We start from the raw sequence: 24,503 nt of genomic DNA, 5'->3' as shown, positions 1-24,503 counted from the left end.
AAGAGGGAGGCTTATAATGAAGAGGTGACTCCCATGGTCGTCAAAATTTAATTAGGACGATAATCGATTCCCATCAAATGTCATTGTCGTAATTTCACATATGTAAAAATTAAGCTATCTTGAGTACATTTGTCACGGTGTGTCGCAATCTGGTATCAACATAAAATTTTGCGTTGGAAATAGATTACATGGTGAGATAAAGTAGAATATCTAGATCATGTCTCGTCAAAGTCATAAATTGTCGAAAAACTTTAAAAAACGATGTCATTTAAATTTGTTTTAGTATCATATAAGACATTTTTTTCATTTTGCAAGAAAGTTGGTAAGTCTGCCGCCGTATGTTGAGATAATACAGATTTATATACGCGTTACGAATTTATCATAGATTTATCATCTACACCCAAACTAGCGTTGGCAGAAAACATTTCATCTTCGGCAGAAAGAATGCTTTTTCGTGTGCTGATGGGTCAAATGAACAAATAAAAGCATCTGTTTCAAAAGCTTTAAAATGTTTGTATGTATGGGAACAGATGTCTCTCCCTTTTCTTTTTTCAACTCTTTTGGGATTATACCTCAAAAAAAAAGTCCAAACGATGTGAACGGGGATCGAACCAAGACCGCATGGAATACAATGATGCTTCACACGACCACGCTATCCATATAGCTACTGGTGCTGTTGTACAAATGTCTGATTATACTACACCTCATTATGAAATGAAGTTGGAAAGTGTGTTCTAACAGTAAAAAAAGAGCATAAACGGTAATCTCTTTTTTCCTCGGCCTGGGCCGTGTGTTTGGCAAACTATGCGGAATGCTTTAACGCGTGGTTCTTCAATAGTGGTTTTTGGATTTTCGTGAACAGTGGTAATTTTGTTCTTTATCGCAAAACATTAGACCCGCATTTTTTATTATTTTACTAGGGTAACCATTATCGATAATCGATATATCAAATTAAATATAATTAGCTGATCTTTTTTGAAAAAGTACTGCAGTTGTATAGACTGTTAATTTTGTTTTCGTTATTATTGATTGTATTTGTTTTTTTATAGTTTCCATGGTCTAGAGATCAAGAACGCATGATATTTTTTCAATATTTTTTCTTGAATGATAAGGGTTTTTTACATATTCATATTCATATATGAATATACATATAAATATACATATTCGAAAATCGGAGAGGCGTTTTTTTCGACATTTCTACGCGATTAGACTAGATCTATACAACTAGAATTCAGTCTTTTCACGAGTGTGAAGAATAGCTAATCGGCTTCAATTTGATATAACGATCGTATGAATCGGTTCAATAGTTCAAACGTAATAAATTTAAAAAAAGTGATTTTTGGAATAAAGGGAAAAATGATTTTTCGGACCATCGGTTAACTTTGAAAAATCATAACTCGAAAACGAAAAGAAAAACGAAATATCCTTCCTTCTTCGAGGTCCGGTACCACTATGGAATTATCTGATCCTGGTCATAAGTACGATGGATACAGAAATTCTGTCTTCATTAACCAAATATATATTTGTTTTGGACCACATCTACTTGCTTCCAAGATTTTGTGATTGTGGTTGACGTGCTGCCAATATTCAAATAGCTAGATCTTTAAATATTATTTTTGTTCCGTGCCTTGTCTGAATTTAGCATGATATTTATTATATTTTTTCTTGATATAATACTTTTATGTTTTGAATTAGTCGCAATGCAGTTATTTACTATCGGAACTTTTTCGGGAACTTCCAGAAACAAAAGATTTTAGAAGCATTCAAGAAATAGTTTCCCCTTTGAAACATCCAGGAGTCTTCGATTTTCCAATTATCATCAATGGATTTTTAAGAGCATCAGAAAAATTGTAACATGAAAACTATCCGGTTTTTGTCAGCTCTGATTCTTGCGACGCTTTTTTTCCTCCAAATGAGCAAACTTTTGTCTGGTGATAATTTTGAAAAATAACGCAGATTCGTTGCAATTATATATCTGGTCAACTGTCAAATCATAAGTCTTCAAGTAATTGAAAAATTGTTCTTTGAAATTATCTGTCGCAGAAATTTTAAAACTAAGATAAGAATCGCTGAACTCAAACGACGCAAATACTTTCAACCACAACAGCCGTTTCTAGCTTGCTGTATTTTCCCTTAAAGTAAATATAGAATATCTACCATCAATTATATTAAACATTAAAACAATTCTACCTTCAGCAGCATATTTAATTTGTCTTATAGCGCTCGATGATTTCAAACCATACAGTTTCACAAATTGATCCTTTAGCATTCTTGTGATTGTCGTAAGGAAGGTGTCCTCCGAATTGTTGAGCGATTTGTGATTTTGATTTCATTATTTCATTATATTGCCTAGTTGTCACAACACACAAGAATAAATCATTTACAAAAAAGTACTACCGACTATCTCGAAAAGCAATTTCAACAATTGACTAAATAATATACTTTACGAATGTCTCTTCCACGGCTCAAACCAGGAAACCGCATTGGACGTTGCTCCCATTTCACACAATCGAGTCATCAGAATATCAATCTGCAAAACATAACCATTCACACGCTGCATCAACGATCACGCCATCCGGACGGTTCCCGAGAACATAAACATAAACATCAAACCACCCAGAGCGTTCTCACCAAATATGCTTATGTAGGATAAGTTGAAATATTGTAAACTATTTCATCATAACTTCAAATATTGTAAACTATTTCATCCAATATAATGGAGCTTCACTCCGAAATATTTTTTTAAAATAACTTAAGGCCGAAAAGTATTAACTGGCGCCCGAATAGGGACCAGCGCGAGTGTAGTGAGTGATAGTAAGATTCGCCACGGAAGAGTGACGCGAACTAAAACTATCCAAAAAAATCTGAAATTCCGACCGCCATTGAGCAGCCGTGTGGAAAGGCTCCACAAGTAGCAATCAGCAAAAGGGAACTAGCCGCCACACCGGAAAGATTTTGGATATCGCCTGCTCTCGACTCGAGGAGGATACCGACCGACAGAGGTTCCGGTTCCGAAAATCAAAGACGAGGACTTTCACCGAAAGAGGTTTCGAAAACTCGCACTTCCACTGGAAGAAGTCGAAAGTTAGAATGCTAAGAAATTTCATGTAAGTACACTAAAAGAAAAAAAAATTATAGGAGGTTGTGTCCAAGATACGACCGCATTGTTGACGTAGAACTACACTATTATATTATAAAAGTCGTTTGTTTAAACCTTCGGATATTATTCTATAATGCTGTGAAATTTTAGAAACAACTGCTTAATAGAACAATCTCTGAAATGTTTTTTTCATTGTAGAATCAGTTGACGATAATTGACTGATGATTCATTCTTGCCTTCACAGAACAATACACTAGCTGATCGTATGTCGCAATTTATTTCATGTCAATGCATTGAAAATTTACCTCGAACGCTTTTCCGGTGGCCTTTTTCGCAATTGACATCGACTCGGTTACAGTCGATTATATCAATATATCTTTGGCACCGCGAGAAAACAACAACAATGACAACACTTGCAAGTATCAAATATCATGCTACATGTTATTTAGTATTGCCTCAGTGAAATTGCACCTCCAGGCGTCGTTCGTAAAACGTAAACCAAGCGCCAAACAAGCGTTCACCATAGCATGCATACAGAGCCATACATTGGTGGCTTGAAACTACTAGGAATATAAACACTTCTCATCATTTTGCGCTCTTCTCAAAAGAAACACTTCTGTTTATAATACTGGCCTCGTAAAAAGTTGCATTACTTTCTCATACTCGAGATAAGCGCAGCTGTCACCCTTAGTGGAGGAAGTTTTGCTACTGGCAAGCGAAACCTAATCACATACAAAATTCCAGAACGACATTCACTTTCTTGGTGATTAAACAAGCGAAATAAACTCTTTTTTTAATATCAACAACCTCGAAAACAGTAGCATTGCTTCATTATGATCAAGACTAGTGCAAATGCAATCCTAGTTGTAGGCAGTTTTGCGACTGGCACGCGGACCCAAATAACTTGTAACATTCCAGTACAACATTCAAGATGCTTGGTACAATCTTAACGTCTACTTCGCCATAACGTCAGCTTAATACATTCATGCAATGCAAAAACACCATCGAAGCCCTTATGATGACGGAAAACAAACAATGTTCATTGCTTGGAAAAAGACTGAATTATGCCACACAGCTTGTACTCTGCTGTAACACCCATCGATGCGAATTCGTTGATGAGTTTGTCAAAAGCAACGCCTTCACCACCAGCGGGGGAGCTTGTTGCTGCCTGTGTAACGGTGTTTACATTTTCGACCGACACGCCGAAGTCGCCTACTTCGCTGTTGTTCGATGCGAAGGCTCGGTTCAGTGCGAGTGCTTTTCACTGCACCAACATCGCGTGCATCATCTGATGACGCTTGCCTCGAAATGTTATTGCCCCTGGCAATGCGTTCGTTTTTTGCAGGGCTCGAGCCAGCCTTCCTCTTCTTTTTGCTCATCACACACTGTGCGAAGCGTCCAATTTATGACGCGGAAAAAAACACACGATACGAATAACGCGAAAAACGAACAGGAAAAACCACACAACGATATCCAAGTTGAATTACCACTGGTGGGGTCCAATCTTAGATCGAAGCGCAGAAAAAGCAAAGTGAACTGGATTGCTCAATAGTCCGATGCCGAATGAAAGTTTGCCTCAGCGAGATCCACTGTTTATACTCTAGGCAAGTATTCCCCTTCATTCTTCTTCTTTTCCTTTGTTCACGGTGACTTTATATCCTACGATTTCCCCTCCGTTGCTCGTCGATAAGTTGCTCGTTATTGACAGCTCTGTTCGAGAAAGCACACAAATGGACTGAACAAATGCATGGGAAAATAAAAACGCTTAAAGTTTTCATGAAATTTGACCATTTACAAATAAAGGGATTCTAATGCATAGCATATTAAACAAATCTTAGGGAATTTCCGATTCGTTTAGTATGTAAATCGCCAAAATCCGTTCGCGGCAAAAATAGTTATTAACGTTAACTTTATTTCATAAAAACGTGACCTGTTTTCTGATTTGGCACCCTTAATGAAAGACGTAGTTCTACGTCAAAAAAGAATATCACAAAAGTGAGAAATAAAGTGAAATTTGAAAAAGTGATTTTTAATGAAGTGAATAATAACAAATAATTTATTTCAGAAAAAAAATCATGGTAATTAACAAAATATGTTTTGATAAAAAAAATAAATAAAAATAAATAATAACTAAATAATTAATTACAGATAAAAAGCAAGGTAATTTACAAAATAATTTTTGAAAATTATACATATTTGAAATAATAAATTCATATAATAAATTTTATATAATACAATATAATATTAAATATTTTTTTTCAGGTAAGGTTAAATTTTTATTGAACATCATATAAATATTTTTGAACAATAAACAAAATAAACAATTATCTTCAACATTTTTAATATTTTTTATATTCTAAACTATATACATTTTTTTGTAAACAATAATAAATAATATTTCTCAAACATTTATTTCATCAATATTCTTTACATTTTCTATATTTCTGAAAACTGGATAATTAAACAAAACAAAACTCTGTCGATCAAATTCTCAACAGGCTTGCCGCTGCCTCCCCAAAAATTATTCCTGATTATGTTGTATTTCACAAAACCAGGTGGATCAGGAGTTAATCCTGATCCACCTGGTTTTGTGTGGTTTAGAGGATTGGACGGTGACGTATATAAGTTTATAAGAAATTATGAACCGACATCATTGGCAGGAGCTTATAGTTACTGTACTTCTTTTCAAAATATTGAATGCAGAAAATTGTTAACAAATCCAAAGCTTCCAGAATTTCCAGCAGCAGCACGTAACTTAATTCCAATACCACCCAGAATTCCTCCAAGAACAATCCAACAACCAATCCAAAGGAAACCTTTCCCATACAGAGCACCACTACCACAATTTGCATGCAATAATCAAAGACCTGGTGGTGGTGGTGGTGGTGGATATAATAATCAAAGATTTAATCAACCATTCCCACAAAATTCCTTCCAAAAACCACAATTACCTCCCAGAAATCCTTTCAAACAACCTCCACCAGAACCAATGGAAGATCATTCCATTAGAAGCAGAATGGTGAATTATGGAAATAGACCACAAAATTCAAACCAAAATAGACCCCCTAAACGCCAACGTATGTTTAATATTTCTACAAATAATCCCCAAGATTCTTAAAATTCCCAAAATATAGAAAAACAAGAAGAACCAATTGAAGAATATATTGAACAAACAGAAGAAAATTACAATGAACAACTCCAACAGGATCAATACTTTGAGAGATATATGAAACAATTAGAAATTCAAGACGACAATGAAGAAAAAATTCAGAATTCAATTTTTTAGGATGAAATCTTCGTTACCATACTTCTTATATTACGGCAACGAAAGAAAAGCATTAAAAGTTTTAGTGGACACCGGTTCTAATCAAAATTCCGTACATCCAAAATTTACAAAGGTATCACATAATGTAATAAAACCATTTACAGTTTCTTCAGTAGGAGGAAACATAAGCATCAGCATAAATCAGCAAACGAGGAAAATTTTCTAAACCATACTCTGACAAAATAATAAAATTTTACCACATACCCGAATTAAAAACATTCGACGCAGTCGTAGGTCATGATACTTTAAATGAACTCGAAGCAATTATCGACGTTTCTGGAGAAAAAATTATAATGCCTAACAATAATATTATTCCACTTTTACAGCATAATTTTCAGCAAATCAATAAAATCCACATAAGGAACGAACACCTAAACACCGAAGAAAAACAAAAGCTTACATCAATATTAACCTCATTCCAGGATCTTTTTCAACCACCGGATCAAAAATTACCGTTTACCACCAGAGTAGAAGCAAAGATAAGAACAAGTGATGACAGTTCTGTATATTGTAAATCTTATCCCTATCCCCAATCTTTGAAAGCTGAAGTCACTGAACAAATTAACAAACTTCTTCATTTTTTTTTCCAAAATATATATTTTTATCAAGGCTCATATGGCGTTAGCCTGACGGGGCCGGAGTTCAATATTTTGACAGTTTTTCTTATTATCTATGTTAGTAATATGTAACCGATTACTCGCGGTCGGCTCGAGGTTAGTATTACAAGTGTTCTCGTAATTGGGATGTTGCTGACTCCAATGTTCTGTACGTGTGCCCGACACGGGATACTTCCTATTGGGATGCAGCTGACCATTAATCAGCAACGCCCCCCTAGTATGTACCCCATATCTAGCGTGGTGCGTCTTCTCGACTCGAGGAATCCAGGATAGAATGGTCACTAGCCGACGCAATCATCAGCTCGTGTAGAGTTGTCATGAGCGGTAAAACCTTTAGCTCTTGTTGAATCATCAGTGGACTGCACAACCTTTGGCCCGTGTATCTGTAAAGAGTGTGTGTATGTATTGCCGCGACTAACTTCTTCATGATGGTATAATAAAACCTTCGCGTTCTCCATATAACGCACCTGTTTGGATAGTACCAAAAAACTCGATGCATGCAATGAAAAAAATACAGATTAGTAATTGATTATCGTAAACTAAATGCAAAAACTATAAGTGATAGATATCCTATCCCGGATACATCAGCAGTTTTAGCAAACCTTGAAAATAACAAATATTTCACACTTGACTTGACCTTGCGTCAGGATTTCATCAAGTACCCATGTCAAAATCTGACATTGAAAAAAAACAGTTTTTTTCTACAAATGACGGTAAATACGAATTCGTTCGAATGCCGTTCGGATTAAAAAAACGCACCATGCATTTTTCAAAGAGTAATGGATGAACACTCAGAAAAGCGAATTTCAAAATCCAGCCTGACAAATCAGAATTTATGAAAAATTAAGTAGAGTTTTTAGGATTTATTGTTTCAGAACACGGTTTAAAAGCAAACCCAAAAAAGGTTGAAAGCATTGAAAAATACCCAGAACCTACTAATTTGAAAGAATTAAGAGCATTTCTTGGACTATCTGGTTACTACAGACGTTTTATCAAAGATTATGCAGCAACTGCAAACCCTTTGACAAAACTTTTAAGAAAGGAAGATGGCCATCGCCAAATTCCGAAAAATCATTCTAAAGCATTTTTAATCAAATCAGATGCAGAAGCACGAGATGCTTTTCAAACTTTAAAATGTATTTTACGTATTATTAAACGATGTTCTAGCTTTTCCAGATTTTGAAAAACCCTTCATCCTCACCACAGATGCATCATATAAAGCCTTAGGAGCTGTGCTTTCTCAACAATTTCCCAACGTAGAAAGACCGATAACCTTCATTTCCAGAACTCTTTCCAGAACAGAAGAAAACTAGGCAACAAACGAGAAGGAGATGCTTGCAGTTGTCTGGGTATTACAAACTCTACGGAATTTCATTTACGGAGCTAAATTAAAAATTTACACTGATCATGTACCACTAACATTCACACTATCACCAAAAAACAACAACGCTAAACTATAACACTGGAAATAATTTTTGGAAGAGCATGATTATGAAATGCATTACAAACCTGGAAAATCCAACGTAGTAGCAGACGCGTTATCACGCATCCAAATTAACTCACTAACCCCAACCATTCATTCAGCAGAAAATGATGACATTTCATACATTCCATCAACTGAAGAACCTATCAATGTTTACCAGCGTATACGCTCCAAATCCAATAGTAACAAATTTTTCCATGAATACGACTAATAACGATGGGCGAAGACGTGATAAAAGCAAAACATTTTCAGTGATAAATTCGAGAGTGATAAAAACGCCCAGTAATATAATCGAGACGTTACTGTATATGTTTTGATGAGAAAATGATGTCATGTTTATTCACATATTTAATCAGCCGCAAAGTTTTTGAATTGGTAAGTATTTTGTATGAATAAGACAAATATAATTTCTTTAAAGAAATTTGGCTCCAGGGGTCGATGGTATGGATTTATTCCGGAAAAGGGGCCTTTGCCCAGAATAGTTTATGAATTCCTGGTTCAGATGTTTAGACGGAAATCGTGTATCAAATTTTTCGAAAAGGAATAAATAAACGAGATTTGTTCAGAGCAAGTTTTTGTTTCGGTGGATCAGCTTTCCATGGAACTACTGATGGTGTGCGGATAGAAATTGTCCGATTGATGCTTTAGATATCGCTAGCAAGATTATATGCATTCTTTCAATTTGATAAAAATGTTTCATTTTATATAAAACTTTGAAAATACGTTAGTGTTATTCTGTAAAAAAACAAAGTAATTTGGTTGTTCAGCGTATAAACAATATCGAGTTTCGTTCCGAATAAAGAGCATTTGCAGGATTCGCCACTTTTGAAGAAAAAAGTGGTCGAAGCACGTTGTTTGCTTGTGGAAGCATATAATGAATATACTTTAGCAGTGAAAATATGTGAGAGATGGTTGCGACAATTCAAAAGTGGTGATTTTAACTAAAAAACAATGATCATCAAAACCGGTTCGAAGATGTGGAACTACCGATTTTGGTTTCGACTGAATAACGTATGGAACGGTTGGCTTTTGTGGGATCGTTGTCAGCTGAGTTCTGGGCTGATACCAGTCGTTGAATAAAATGGTTCCATGACGCACAAAATAAAATGAATGCCCTGAAAAATGCTTCTTTCTGGATTTTAATTCTATTTTTGTTGCTTTCATGCGGAAGGACAAAAAATGCCTTTGATAAAAATATGAAATTTTAATTCTTTGTTTAAAGAAAAGACAACACTCATAATAACAAAAATGGGGTAAAAAAGATTTTAATTTTTCAAAAATTGATTTCACAAAGATCGATTCTCTGGTACTGATTTTATCAGTGAATCGATAAATCGTTTAGGAAGGATGCAATAAAAACCCTTAACTGGGAAACGTTATCTCACTCGCTGTAAGCAAGAATGTAAGAATGTAAGAATGATTTCAATACCTTTCTGTAAAAAAAAAGTAAAGAGCATAAATTTTTTCTCACCGAGAGCGTCGAAACAACAAGCACTACGCGAGCGCGTTGTATGGTTCTTCAAAACGCGTGAAAATCAAGGAAGAAAGTTTACAGTAGACCACTTTAGGGACGAAAATGTGCCCTGTTTTCCGAATCCTGGCATCCTGGAATGTCAAGCGAAAGACCGGTAGTGGCCGTCCGGAGAAAATCATGACGAAAAAGAAGAAGGAATCTCTGAAAAAGCTGTTCAACAGCAAGGACGGTACGAGTTTGCGTGAAACCGGCCGAAAATATCGCTGCTTTCATTTCTACATCCACAGAACCTTCAAGCAGGAGGGGCATTGTCTGCCGGAAGAAAACTAGGTCTCCAGAGTACAGGGACGAGGATTTTTTCGGTTCCCTCAGTACCCTGGTGTACAAAAATAATTGGCGGGCCACGGACACCAAGCAGCTGACCACGAAGATCCGGAAGATGAATGCCAGTGCCGTCCAGCGCTTGTGAGAGCATCTCCACCAAGTTGTACGGTGCAACTGAGCACGGCCCCTTTGCCAACATTCACTGACTTTTATTTGAAGAACAACCGTTATGTTTTTAATAAAAAATACTGAATTGCTTGAAATAATTTTTGTTTTTTTTTTTACTATATCACTGAAGAAAAATCACTGAAGGAATTGAACACCCGTTAGTGGACGGAACAGTGACGTTGTTTGTGTATCGCTCTGTGTTCATCTTTTTGCTTCAATAGGGCATGCACTTGCAGAGAAGCACTTCGCCAAATATAAAAATGTTGAAAATTGCATCGGCGGATGGTTTTGATCGAAACAAGCAAGGTATTCATTAGTTGTAAAGTAATTGGAATAGAATCCACAACTTGCCTGACGACGTGTTTCGACCGCTTTTTTATTATATATTTTGAGGTTTTCCTGGAACTTATTTTTTTTCATCGTAAAATACCAACAATTTCAACTTGCGCACCTGGTAATGTAAACTTAAAAAGAATTATTTTTAGTGAGTATTTGGTTATACCAACACTGTGTGAGCTGTTCCCATGTTCCCCATATGTTCGGCCGATACCAGATGAGAAGCCACACCACTGATTTTCTTATCTATTAACCAGACAACAGAGTTATTAGTTTCTCTGGAAATAGCTAACCGTAATTCGCTACTTCCACATGAAACGAATTACTCGCAGTTTCAGTCACCTGTGTCACTGCATTTTCCACACGCACTTGTGTTCAGTAATTTTGGGTTGGTATCCATAATAGGCGATATAAGTGCATCAAGGTAAGAAAAATGTCATCATTTATTGGAAATACGTGCATCAATATAGAAATAAAGCACCAATGGACCTTATGCAATCTGTGGAATTTTCAAATCTTCTATCCAGAAAACAAATGAACCTAGTTTAATGGGAATGTTTTGTAACTCCTCAGAAACTTTCACTGGTTGTATTATGCAATTTTGTAGTTTCTAATACATAAAAATCGTTAAATGCAGTTGTGCAGTTGCAGACGATGCATGTTTATGGTTGTGCTCTTCTGGATGTTAAAATCGCTCGATGGAAAATATATTTAAGTACCATTCCAAACACGATTACCACAGTAAGCACAATTGTGCTTAATATGGCGTGTATGTGAACCTTTCTAACCCGCATGGCTCCAACAAGATGTCAAGAGGCTACTGATGCTCAAGGTCGGGACAATCTGAAAACCCTCAACAAAACGAATAGTTGCCATCGTTCTCGCTCCGAACTGCAGTGAAGATGAAGATGAATACCCGTGTGATGTATTCATATGTGCACTCACACCAATGGAAGCTTGTGATGCATCAGGAAAATATCATCCTTCACAGCCAAGGATCCTCTTTATTGCTGAACCTCTAACGTCAGCCTACCCATTCACGAGACATGATAGTAAAAGGATTTTGTTCGCTTATGTAAACGGATTGTAGGGATGGCCATGTTGAAGTGCATTTTTTTGAATATTTGTTTTCCTATAATGTTTGTAAATAACGTGGTTTGCCGACTACACACAAATTCTTTGAGATATTCTGACTAGTTGAATACGATAATTTTCGCTCGAATCTGCTTCCTTGCTCACACGTGGTATATATTACTTGGTTCATTCTAAGCACCACTATTAAGCGCCCAATGGATCAATCCGCATGGGGCGACCTCTCGCAAACATAACCTAAACTTGAAACACAACACGTCATCTTACCTAGGGGTTATTTTCTCGAAGTTTCAAACCGAGAGGAATGGCATCGTCTTCTCCGTTGTCACACTGTTCCTTGCTTCTGCGCCTATATGCTGAACGTATTCATGTATGTTGTATGTAATGTTTCTGTTTTATTGACTGGTACGTAGAACTTCTATTGCTACTGATGGTTAGTTTGTTTGTCCGTGGTGTTTCTAAACATTTTTGAAGATGGATGTTGTTAGGTGGTGTTGATGTTCAGTTCAAAAACGAAAAATCGACGGGCATTTCGAATCGTTCCTTCGTTGGGCCTTATCTGGAAAAAAAGTAAAATAAAAATAAAAATGTAAATTAGACTACCAGATCCTAGGGAAATATAACACCAAATTATTATTGTTAGTAATAAAAGTTCAATTGTCAATGTTTTATAACTTATATCCATCATTGTTCAATTTGGTCCAATTGCGTGTTAGGTTAGGAACTTTTCCACTCCAACTGCTGGTTGGCAATCATGGCCAGTGGGCTCGCCAATGATTAAAAGTTCTATTGCTGCTTCCGCGTTTTGAGTCATGGCTTCACTTTTTCCGTTGCTGTTCTTTGCTTCCAGCTTTAGGTGATTTTTTTTACTGATCTTTGAGTTGGAGTTAATTATCTTTGCTGGCTTTTTTTTCTTTCTCCTGCGCCTTGTTTGTTGCATCATGATAGGAGAAATCAACTTTGTTAATAAAGTTAGTCAGTTACGTAGCTTTACCATTTTGTGCTCTCTTTGTAGAATTGCTTGCTCCTGGAGCCCTATATATAATTAACAAGTTCAACCTGCAGGTCATATTTCAGCCATTCCATGCCAAATTGACACAGTGGTTCTCAGATTTTCGTGAAAATTTGTAGCTTTGTTCTTCATCGCAACATATTAGACCCGCATTGTTTTAATTTTTTCAATAAGGTGCCCATTGGATGGTCTGAAACATCAACCCCTTTCCTCCACAAATGACTTTTTCCAAAAATTCGTAACTTTTGAACTATTGCACCGATTCAGATGATCGATATACCATATTGAAGCCAAGACTAGTCTGTTTTTAAGAAAAATTATACTTGCGAAAAGAGATTTTGTTTTCGTAATTATTGATTACATTTGTTTTTAATAGTTTACATGGTTAAATATAGAGGGTGCTATTTTTTTTATATTTTTCATCGAAAGCTGAGGTTTTTTCTACATAAGATAGGGTAAATGATCTTGGTTTGTCCCCACCATAGAATCATTCATTGCACCCTAAAACCTCCACATGCCAAATTTCGTTTCATTTGCTTGATTAATTCCCGAGTAATGCAGAAATTCGTGTTTCATTTGTATGGCAGCCCCCCCCTTAGAGAGAGGGTGAAGAGTCTAACAACCATAGAATCATTTATTGCACTCTAAAACATGAATATGCCCAATTTGGTTTCATTTGCTTGATTAACTCTCGAGTAATGCAGAAATTTGTGTTTCATTTGTATCTCATTAGCTTCAATTTGATAAACCGATCGTCTGAATCGGTTCATTAGTTCAAAAGTAATGAATTTTTGAAAAAACATAATTTTTAGAAAAAAGGGGAAAAATGTTTTTTTTTGGATTACCATAAAATGAAATGGGCACCATGATGAAAAAATAAAAAAACATAGGGATCTAGTATTTTGTGATAAGGTACAAAACTACCACTTTTCACGAAAATCTGAGAAAACCACTAACCGTTTGGCATGGAATGCTGGTATATCACTCAGTTATGATTCTTAAACGGATGGTAAATGTTGTTGTCCGGGAGCAAACATTAAACATTGCTCGCCCACTGGTCTGAATAAAGCCTCTTAAGAAAAATTACATTTGGATAACAATGCATGAGGGATCACGAACGAATTGTGACATTAGCTCCTCAAAATGCATGAAAGAAGCTCTATGCTTGCACTTTTCATAAATCTTCCATAATATTCATTGATTGAGATTTGATTCAGATGCAACTTCAAACAAATGAATACTAAGCAAATGGTAGTCCTACGTCAAACTTGCGGTTGTATCACAAGTATAACCCACCTCCAGTTTTTTTTGGTTTCTAGTTTTTCACTATATAATTTCACTTACTGACAGACCGACGGTTGTAACTAGGCGGAAAGAGCACTTTCAGAGATTGTTGATTGGTGATGAAGAAAACCAAACCAGAAATAGGATAAGAGTTGTAAGTGATGAACAAGCTGTGGAACCACCAACACAGTAGAAGTTTAAGAAGGCAATTAATGAACTGGAAAACAGTAAGGCCGCTGGGAAGGACGATATCCCGGTTGAGCTTCTGAAAGCGGGGAGCGAGCGGCTGTACGACGCGATCTGGGCAGACGAAAAAATGCCGGATGACTGGTAGGATGGTCTTATTTTCCCTATTTACAAAAAGGCCACAGACACTACAATCGAGCCATTACGTCGCTCAATTCAGCATACAAAGTGCTCTCTCGCATCCTATTCCTCAGATTGAAACCGTTGGAGGAGCCTTGCGTCGGCCAATATCAGGCTGGTTTTCGAGAAGGTCGCTCTACGACGGATCAAATCTTTGTCCTGAGGCAGATCCTTGATAAGTCCCGGGAATATAACCTACAGACACACCATCTGTTTATAGATTTTAAGCGGCGTATGATTCAGTGCAGCGAAATGAGCTGTGGAAAATGACAATGATGTGAGCCGTGAGATGAAACGCTGCGAATATGGCTTTCTACGGACTACGTAGTCAGCTGAATTCCCGTAGTCTGCAGACTTGCACAAAACTAGCGCTGATATTCCCGGTTGCCCTCTACGGACACGAAGCGTGGGCGCTAAAGGATGCGGATCGACGAGCGCTCGGTGTCTTCGAGCGTAAAGTGCTGCGCTCAATTCTTGGCGGCAAATTGGAAGATAGAATGTCGCGCAGAAGCGTGAACCACGAACTGTATCAGGCATACAAACACGATGACATAGTTAAGGTGATAAAAGCTTATTTAGCTTATTTGTGATGAATTCAAGCCTATACGATATCATTGACGTAACCAGGTGCCGGATCATGTTTCCATAGGAAGCAACCACTTTATGACCAGAACCAAATCCCATCATGCGCCATATCGAACTTGATGGTTTGTCAATACTAGCTCATTTGTGACCATTTCAAGGGTTTATTGTCACACTAGGATAACCCGGATGTTCTTCGAATGACTTGCAACTCAAAGTTTAGACCAAGATATGAGAAAGGCACGACTAATCAGATGTGGTATCCTCAAACGCTTAAATCATCATTTATATTACTATACGTTCCATAACATTACCGTAACGCTCTGCGACCTTGGCACCAGTAATGGTTTCAAAAATAATTGGGTATAAATTAAACAGAACATTTCGAAAACATTTAAATTTTTCTGAAAGTCGTGATCAATTTGCCCCCAGTTTACGGTACTAAAAAATATAAAACAAATAATGGATCTACGAGATTTTTGCGTCAACCGATTGAAATTCATTACACTGAATAAAATAATATGTCTTATCAGCTAACTATCAAACAATTGAAAAATCTCAACTATTCACTATATATATTTTTTTTTTTTTATCCAAAATATATATTTTTATTAAGGCTCATATGGCGTCAACCTGACGGGGCCGGGAGTTCAATATTTCGACAATGTTTGCCCTATAACTATGTTAGTAATATGTAACCGATTACTCGCGGTTGGCTCGAGGTTAGTATTACAAGTGTTTTCGTAATTGTGATGTTGCTGTCTTCAATGATCTGTACCTGTGCCCGACACGGGATACTTCCTATTGGGATGCAGCTGACCATTAATCAGCAACGCCCCCCTAGTCTGTACCCCATATCTAGCGTGGTGCGTCTTCTCGAGGAATCCAGGATAGAAGGGTATTCACTATATATGTCGCTATATATGTCGCGGACTAAAACATACGTGGGGATCATTTCACTTAATTAGTGTGTTCGGAATCAAAATCCATCAATTAGTTGGAGAGATATTAACGTTAAAAATTTTTCACTTTTTCCATCCGAAACTTTGAAATAGTCCCCTATATTGAAAGGTTAGACGTAGTCCCACGTCAAAATATGAGTTTGTTGTTTGTTTTTCTGTTGATGTGCGTCGCATATGTCACATGTTTCTGAAAATAGAGAATTCAGTTTCAGTTGTTTTTCTGTTGTTTTGTTGTGTTTAATTATAGATTCAAAAACCTGCGTAATTCAAAACATCATCATCTTCGACAGTTCAAGCAAGCTGTGGCGACAATATGTACTCTTAGTGGATGTACACATCCGATTCGACCGCTCCGGAATATCATTACCGATGCATGCATCGAGCGCATATGTGGCACATTTTCTGTACATTTCGTTTACCGAAAAGTCAAATATTTGCATCGCTAGCGAGCGGGTAGCGCTTACATCGCACGTTTGGTTGCTTTAAAAGGAGGTATCATTCGTGGATTTCATTTGGTAGAGGCGAATGAACTGCAAAGTTTAAAGCCTCTTAAAACAAAGTAGCGAAGTGGATTTCATTCACTGTGCTTTGGATATCGAACCGAGAATGTGGTACCTTAGCACTCCGAAAGAGTGTATAGTAATTTTCTGTGTATTACCTCCGCAACTGACGATAACTGAGCAAGTAGAGGAAGAGCCATATATCCATTGGGCTTCAACTGTTGTGGAGGTCTTTGCTTCTGAACAGTTATCGGCGGTATCTGCAGTTCACCGGTGATTACTGCTTTTGGTGGCTTTTGTTGGTTTTGGCGGTATTTGGCGCTTGGCGAATTTTCCAGCTAACCGCTTTAGTGGTGTTTTGCTGTCCATCGACAAAAAAGCGCGCTTTTCCAGCGGCAGCATCGTTGCTTTCTCTCCAGACGAAAGAAAGTTTTTCCCCTGTGCTGAAATGCAGCAGCTGAGGTGAGTGATACGATAAATTCCCGAAAATACAATCTAAATTTGAAACTTTAGTGTACGTAAAATATTAAAAATGGTTGCTTCGCGAAATTTCACTACAATAATAGATCATGCATTGCAAAACGTTAAGCACAAGTGTAAGAGTTAAAGATTCGGGTAGCAGTCTTGTTGAAAATGGCTTCAAAGATGCAAAAAATTATTTCAATCTTCATACATTAACACCAATCGCTACAAATGTTTGTTCGTGTTCGAGAACAGTTCGTCCGATTAGAGCTGTCTATTTTGTTGTGGTATTAGTTCAAATTAAATTCGCGTTGAAGCATTTAGTGGGAAAGAAAAAAAAACTATTCATTTACCCTTCGTGTATATTTTTATTATTTCAGCCATACAGAACGCAGGAGCCGTCTCGTCCTGGGTCACAGAGGACAACACATCTTATTCTACTTCGGAATTTTTGTATCGTGATATGCATCATCCACCAACTAACCAAAACGACCACCAAATTATTATTTTTCCAATATTTAAGGGTTTTCCAACATTAAATTCCGAAAGTAAATTGAAATAAAACACACTAAGAATTCGAATTTCGATGAAACTTTTATTTCAAATTAAAGTTTGGTTTATGCTATTATGTGTGAAATACAACATCATTCAAATGTCCACCTAGGGCTTCTTCGCACACCTTGATCCGGAACAGGTAATTTTCGATGACTTTACGGCACATATGGGGCGGTATCTCGGTCATGACTTCACGAATGTTGTCTTCCAAATATTCAAGAGTTTGCGGAGAGTTGGCATAGACACGGTTTTTCGCATAACCCCACAAAAAAAGTCTAGCGGGTTCAAATCGCATGATTTGAACGGCCAATTGGCATCACCAAAACGCGAAATTATGCGTCCCTCAAATTTCGTTCGCATATTGTTCGCATATTTCGTTCGCAACACGACCGAACATGGCCATATTGGCCATGTTCGGTCGTGTTGTGTGGCACGTGGCACCGTCCTGCTGAAACCACATATCATCCGTATCCATATCTTCAATTTGTGGCAAAAAAATCGGTTAACATGCGGCCATAGCGCTCACCATTCACAGTTACCGTCTCGCCGTCCTCATTTTCAAAGAAATACGGCCTGATGACTCCACCAGACCATAATGCGCACCAAGCAGTGACTTTTGGCGGATGCAATGGCCTCTCAACAATCACGTGTGGATTTTCTGAGCCCCATATATGGAAATTTTGGGTGTTCACATAGCCACCGAGCTCGAAATGTGCCTCATCGCTGCAGAGAATTTGGTGCGAAAATTCAGTATTTTGCTGCTGTTTTTCGTTCACCCGATCGACGTATGCCCGACGCATTCCATGGTCACCACGCTCTAATTTTTGTATCAGTTGGATTTTATATGGATGTAGGTGCAAGTCCAAATGCAAAATTCGCCACAATGATGTATTTGACAAGCCCAATTGCTGAGCACGCTGTGGATTCGAAACATTCGGGTCATCCTCCACACTGGCAGCAACAGCAGCAATATTTTCGGCCGAACGCACATTACGATGATGCACAGGTTTCAAAATATCCGCTACGGATCCAGTTTGTTCGAATTTACGCACTACATTAGCGATTGTGTGCTCTGTAGGCCGTCCATGACGACAAAAATCCGTCCGTAATGCTCGAGAAACATTTGCCGGTTTTTCATCATTTTTATAGTATAATTTAACAAAATTAACACGTTGCGCGATGCTAAAACGATCCATATTGTAAAATGTCAGACATTCAACTAACGATATGACGCTTTGGTTGACAGCTATGTCAAACGGTTGTCAGCGCAGGGCTGTATACTTTCGGAAGCCCGAAATGGAAAACCCTGTTCATCTATATTTCAGAATTAAAAAAAACATGTTTTCGAGAAAAATGAATTTTAATTTCTTAAATATTTTTTCTTCAAAGAATATTTATTTTGAAAAATTAGCTCAATATTTTTAATGAAAACATAAATAATTTTCTACATACCGTTCTCTGGCTAAAATTGTGTACGTTTGATAGATTTTGTGTAATTTTTTTTTCGAAATTTAACTTTTTTTTTCGGAAAATCTTACTATAAAAACTATAAGATCTACAAAATATTGGTAAAAGAATGAAATGCAGGAAATTATTTATGTTTACATCAAAAATATCCAGCAAATTTTTCGAAAAAATAATTCATGGAAAAAAATATTTTGAAAATTAAAACTCATTTTTCTCGAAAATATTTTTTTTCATTTCTAAAAAAAATGATTTTAATAGCCCATATAGCCATACATCGGACTTTTACAGCGAAAAAGCACTATTACATGGAAAAAGTTTTTCAAACAAAAACTTTTTCATGTTTTTCTTTGAAAAATTATTATTAATGTTTAATTCGTAACATTTTTATGTATAAATTATAGCGATTTATATGCTCTGCTAACTTTTTTCTATGTCAAGAACATTCCAAATAAGAAAATTTACACACAAAAATGTTACGAGTAATACATTATTTTTTCAGTGGTTTCTATACGAAAATGTCTTATATTCCAGAAACTACAAAAGATAGAAAGTTGACGTCTTCGAGGAGAGTTCATATTTCAATTCGATCTAAAACTTTGTCGGATACACTATATCGCCATCTTGACTATATTATTTAAATAATTTTGTTTTCAGCGAATTGTTTTTTTTTCAAAAAAATGGCATATTTTTGAAAACTCAAACAATTTACTACATTTCATCCTTTAACCAGAATTTTCTATGTATTATAGTTTTTGAGTTATATTTTTTTTTGTAAAAAATCAAGAAAAATATGTTGGCCCTTTCTAAAAGTTAGTCTAATTCTTTTATGAATATTTCAAGTATGCAAAGTCTCTTAAAAGACCAATGTGTTTACACCCACAACGTTTCACTACTATCTGGAATGGTGCTGCCAACGGCCAGTCGAGTTGGCATGATATTCGTCTATTGCTTTGTAGCAGTCGAACTTCTAATCACTTCTTATCGGTCACTCATGACTTCACCCGAAAATTCGCGTTCTACGCGAACGGTGACATGTCTCATTTACCAGTGAATGCGGTGCGTAAGTGTGTTTTGATTGAATTAGATTGTTTCCAAACGTCCGCCCGGGCGGTAATCGGTAATGCAATTGCAAACTAATCGCTCTGAAAGAACTTACCTATTAGGGAGCACGCTGACCAGCACTTGAAAACATAGCGCTATGACGAACGCGTGAACGATCATCATCTGTAGTACGGATGCCGGTGTGATTCGAGCCGGTGTCGCAGTTTATCCACCGGATATGCATTGGATGGTGAGGAAGCAGACGAGAGAGGAGAAAGCACATGAAAACACAATTAGTCAATCATTCCATCTCCATGACGGTGGGCCTGCTAACGAGATAAATGGTTTACTGCTATCTGGTGTTGATGATTAAGTTATCTGGTGGAGATTGCAGCATTAAATGGTTATTGGATTCGCTAGTGCTCTAGCATGTTTTAACAACTGCAGTGATGCGCAGCGTGTTTGAAATTTTGGTCTGTGCAAAGAGCATGACTGTTGATCGATCACATTCGTGATTTGGATTATTTTAAGGTAAACAGGAACACGAAATAGTACACTATCATAGATTGTGTTTTTTCTTCATTTTTCATCAACGATCTGAGTACGATACATAACTTTCAATGGTCTTGATTTGGGTTCAACTCTTGTAAGAAGATCAAATGTAATATATTTAATAAGTAACCTTGTGTACTAGTCGAGCAATTCACTCTGAGTGGGCACTTGCGCTATGCTATCATTCAAGCTAATCTCTACCAATTATCACTTACGTGTTTAGATGCACATTTGGAGCCGGCGTTGTTAACACCATGTTGCATAGCAGCCGGATGTTCCCCTTTGATAACATGCACAACCACACTGGCAGAATCTGTAATATGATAGGATTGAAAAATGGGCATGAGGAGTCAGCAGTTAGTTTTAGAGATTAAAAATACTGTTTGTTAATCTGAATTTGATTTTCGACAGTGTTCGGTTGGTGAGTAACGCTAATTTCCGATGGACACATTCACGACTTCTCATATATATATATATATATATATATATATATATATATATATATATATATATATATATATATATATATATATATATATATATATATATATATATATATATATATATATATATATATATATATATAAGTAAACCATTTATCTCGTTAGCAGGCCCACCGTCATGGAGATATATATATATATATATATATATATATATATATATATATATATATATATATGACCAAATGTTTTCGAAAGGGAATAGAACGATGCATTCAAGCAGATCGTTTATAACCACACTGACGAGGTATCATGATTGAAAAATGAGAAGATATTTTTCAGCAATGTCTCATAACGTAAGATACTGTGTTTCAATATTGCGTTTTAACCAGAACTTATCACAACCTTGGTTGTACTCCTGCTTGAGCTTCTCATATGTGTGCTGATGATAATCAACTTTTCTTGCATTACCACCTTGGCTCATTCCTTGGCAAGGCTGTAATATATTCAGATTTATTGTCCACTGAGGAATATTGAATATCCTAAAACATCTTAGTAAAATCATTGTGTAATACGTCCAAGTGAGTAACATATGATAATATAACATGATCTTGAAGCTTTTTTTAATACTTTTGACAAATGCGGATACTATGAATATTCTTTTCTGCTTAAATTTTGTTTTGTCAGAAAGACCGATATTATTGAAACACTATTTCCTAAAAGCTGAAAATCTTGCTAAGCCAAGCCTTTTGGTGGTCAGCAAACTCCAGCGTGTAGAAGTAACCGAGTGAAGATTCCGTCGTTTTTCTCATATAGCTGAGCAGAGAGTTCAAAGAATTGCTTCGAAGCTTGTTAATAGCACTTATAACATATTGTGAAGACTGATGCGATTTAGGGCTCAGACGCAATGCTCTTCCATGGAATAGCTTTGTCGGTAAAAAAATCGTTCCATGGCCAGAAAGTTCGATTCTCCTATGATATCTGTCTTCATATATGTAGCAAAAATCATTTCTTGGCACATTTTTTCATCTTTAATGTATCGAACATACCCAAACAACAGAGCTTCATTGCTGGGTAATGTAGACTAGTCCAGCTCGAGAGATAATCTGTTGGTTTATAATAAATTAAACAACATTTTTCCCTCTTCGCGGCCTATCTCAAGTTTCCTAAGATAATTTTAGTTTTCTTTTTTAATTTTTGATAATGACTTTTAAGTTTGATAATGACTTCCTTCGTGTTAAATAGTGTATATGTTTAAAATACAGAGAAAATTAAAACGTGCCTGGAAGATCTGTACGCTCAAACATATTATCTTGTACGAACCTGTTCGCGTTTTTTACTTGCCGAATTTTTCATTTGGTACTTTTTATACTTTTTTCTTTTCATCTTGCGCACGCTCACGCTTGTTGAGTTTCTAAAATGCACAGCAATAATATTTTCTAGTAGAATATTAGTCATTCTAATAACAGGGGGGTTCAAATGTTATTTAATTTGTATTATGTTATTTAACATTAGGTTTACGGACGATTCTTATATACAGCCATTCCATGTCAAACCGCTTTGGTGGTTCTTATAGTTTCGTGAAAAGCGGTAGATTTATTCTTTATCGCCAAATATTAGACCCGTATTTTTTTATTTTTTTTATTAGGGTGACCACTTCCGTTTTAGGGTGTTCCGAAAAATCCATTATTTCGTCTTTTACCTAACAATGTTTTTTTTCGAAAATTTATAACTTTTGAACTACTGGACCGATTCAGACGATCGATATATCAAATTAAATTTAACTACCTAGTCTTTTTGGGAAAAATATTAGACTTGCAAAAAAAAAATTTGTTTCCGTAATGATTGATTGTATTTGTTTTTGTTGTTGTGTTCATGACTTTGGACTAGATGGTGCTATGTTGTTTTATAATTTTTCTTGCAACTGAGGATTTTTGTCATAATATATCCAAAAATCAGAGATGTGATTTTTTTCGTTTTCAAGTTATGATTTTTCAAATTTAACCGATGGTTAAAAAAAATCCTCATTTTCTAAGAAAGCCTTTTTTGAAAAAATCGAAACTTTTGAACAACTGGACCGATTTAGATGATCGACATATCAAATTGAAGCCAATGATCTTGTCTTCTTTGAAAAAATATTATTACATTTGCGATAAATTCGAATGTTCGCTTTAGTAATTATTGATTGTATTAGTTTTTCATATTTTTTTCGGTTAAAGATAGAGGGCGCTGTATTTTTTATATTTTTTCTTGAAAGCTGAGGGTTTTTTACATAACATATCCAGGAATCAAAGATGTATCTTTTTTCGTTTTCGAGTTATGATTTTTCAAATTAAACTTGTATTCAGTCTCCGTTTAATATTCCTATGCAACTAGATTAGATATATGCGACTAAAATCCAATTTTTTCGCAAGTGTAATATTGTAATAGCTCATTGGCTTTAGTTTTATATGTCGATTATCTGAATCGGTCCAGTAATCCAAAAGTTGAATTTTTGAAAAAGTTGAAAGAAAAGGCAAAACATGATTTTTTGGACCATCGGTTGACTTTGAAAATTCATAACTTTAAAACGATAAAAATCACATCTCTGATTTTTGTATATGTTATGTAAAAGAACCTCAGAACCTCAAAAAAATATATAAAAAAATATAACGCCCTCTAATCCAAAGTTATGAAAACATCAATAATCAAATGCAATAAAAAATGACGAAAGCAAAATCACATTTTGCAAATCTAATATTTTTCCAAAAAAGACTAATTGTCTTTAATACATCGATACATCGATCATCCGAATCGGTCCAGTAGTTCAACAGTAAAACCTCTCCGCACTCTGACTTCATATTGATATTCGTTCTTTCTATTGTTGCTTCTCGGCAACAGTTTTTTATTGCTTGTTTCATTTAAACAACTTGATTTGAGTTAACGATATATATACTATTGTTGTGATGTTTGCATATTTACGCAATATTTTCTCTACAATACGATCGCGTCAAATTGACGCATATCCGTAGAGATAGGTGTACCAAATAGATAATTTCAATATGTTAACGCTTTTAAAGAAAATAGAGTATAGATATATATGTTTACCTCGATCAATGCATAAAAGTCATTATAAGAGATGGACGTCGATTTTTGTATTTTTTTTCAGACCTCGTCGACCCCTAAAATCAAACCCCTTGGAAACCGAAATCAACCCCAGGGGGTCGATACCGACCACTTTGAGAAACCTTGCTCTAGACAAATTATAATAGCTTGAAAATCTTTTTCGGTTAAAATGGTTTGGACTACCTCACCTATTGCATAAATGTCAGGTGCCACCAATTCTATTTTAAATAGATAGATTATTTCAAGGTTTAAAAAC

At 36.0% G+C, this 24,503-nt stretch overlaps 1 protein-coding gene across 6 annotated transcripts in view; it reads right to left on the bottom strand.

The window, feature by feature from the left end:
- The window catches only part of LOC129775837 (zwei Ig domain protein zig-8-like), a 122,599-nt gene that overhangs the window by 2,097 nt on the left and 95,999 nt on the right, over positions 1–24,503 (bottom strand). For all 6 annotated transcript variants that reach the window (XM_055780976.1, XM_055780974.1, XM_055780975.1 and 3 more), the window contains 3 exons: positions 20,918–21,015; positions 20,266–20,333; positions 12,187–12,478 (listed from right to left, as the gene is read on the bottom strand). In XM_055780976.1, the coding sequence (XP_055636951.1) occupies positions 12,475–12,478; positions 20,266–20,333; positions 20,918–21,015 (170 nt within the window). In that variant the 3' untranslated portion in view covers positions 12,187–12,474. The remainder of the gene's footprint in view (positions 1–12,186; positions 12,479–20,265; positions 20,334–20,917; positions 21,016–24,503) is intronic.

The sequence above is a fragment of the Toxorhynchites rutilus genome, chromosome 3 (assembly GCF_029784135.1).
Source record: "Toxorhynchites rutilus septentrionalis strain SRP chromosome 3, ASM2978413v1, whole genome shotgun sequence".
In the NCBI taxonomy this organism is placed as follows: Eukaryota; Metazoa; Arthropoda; class Insecta; order Diptera; family Culicidae; genus Toxorhynchites; species Toxorhynchites rutilus.
Note: the sequence above shows the minus strand (reverse complement) of the source record. Positions and strands in the feature narration are given on the sequence as shown.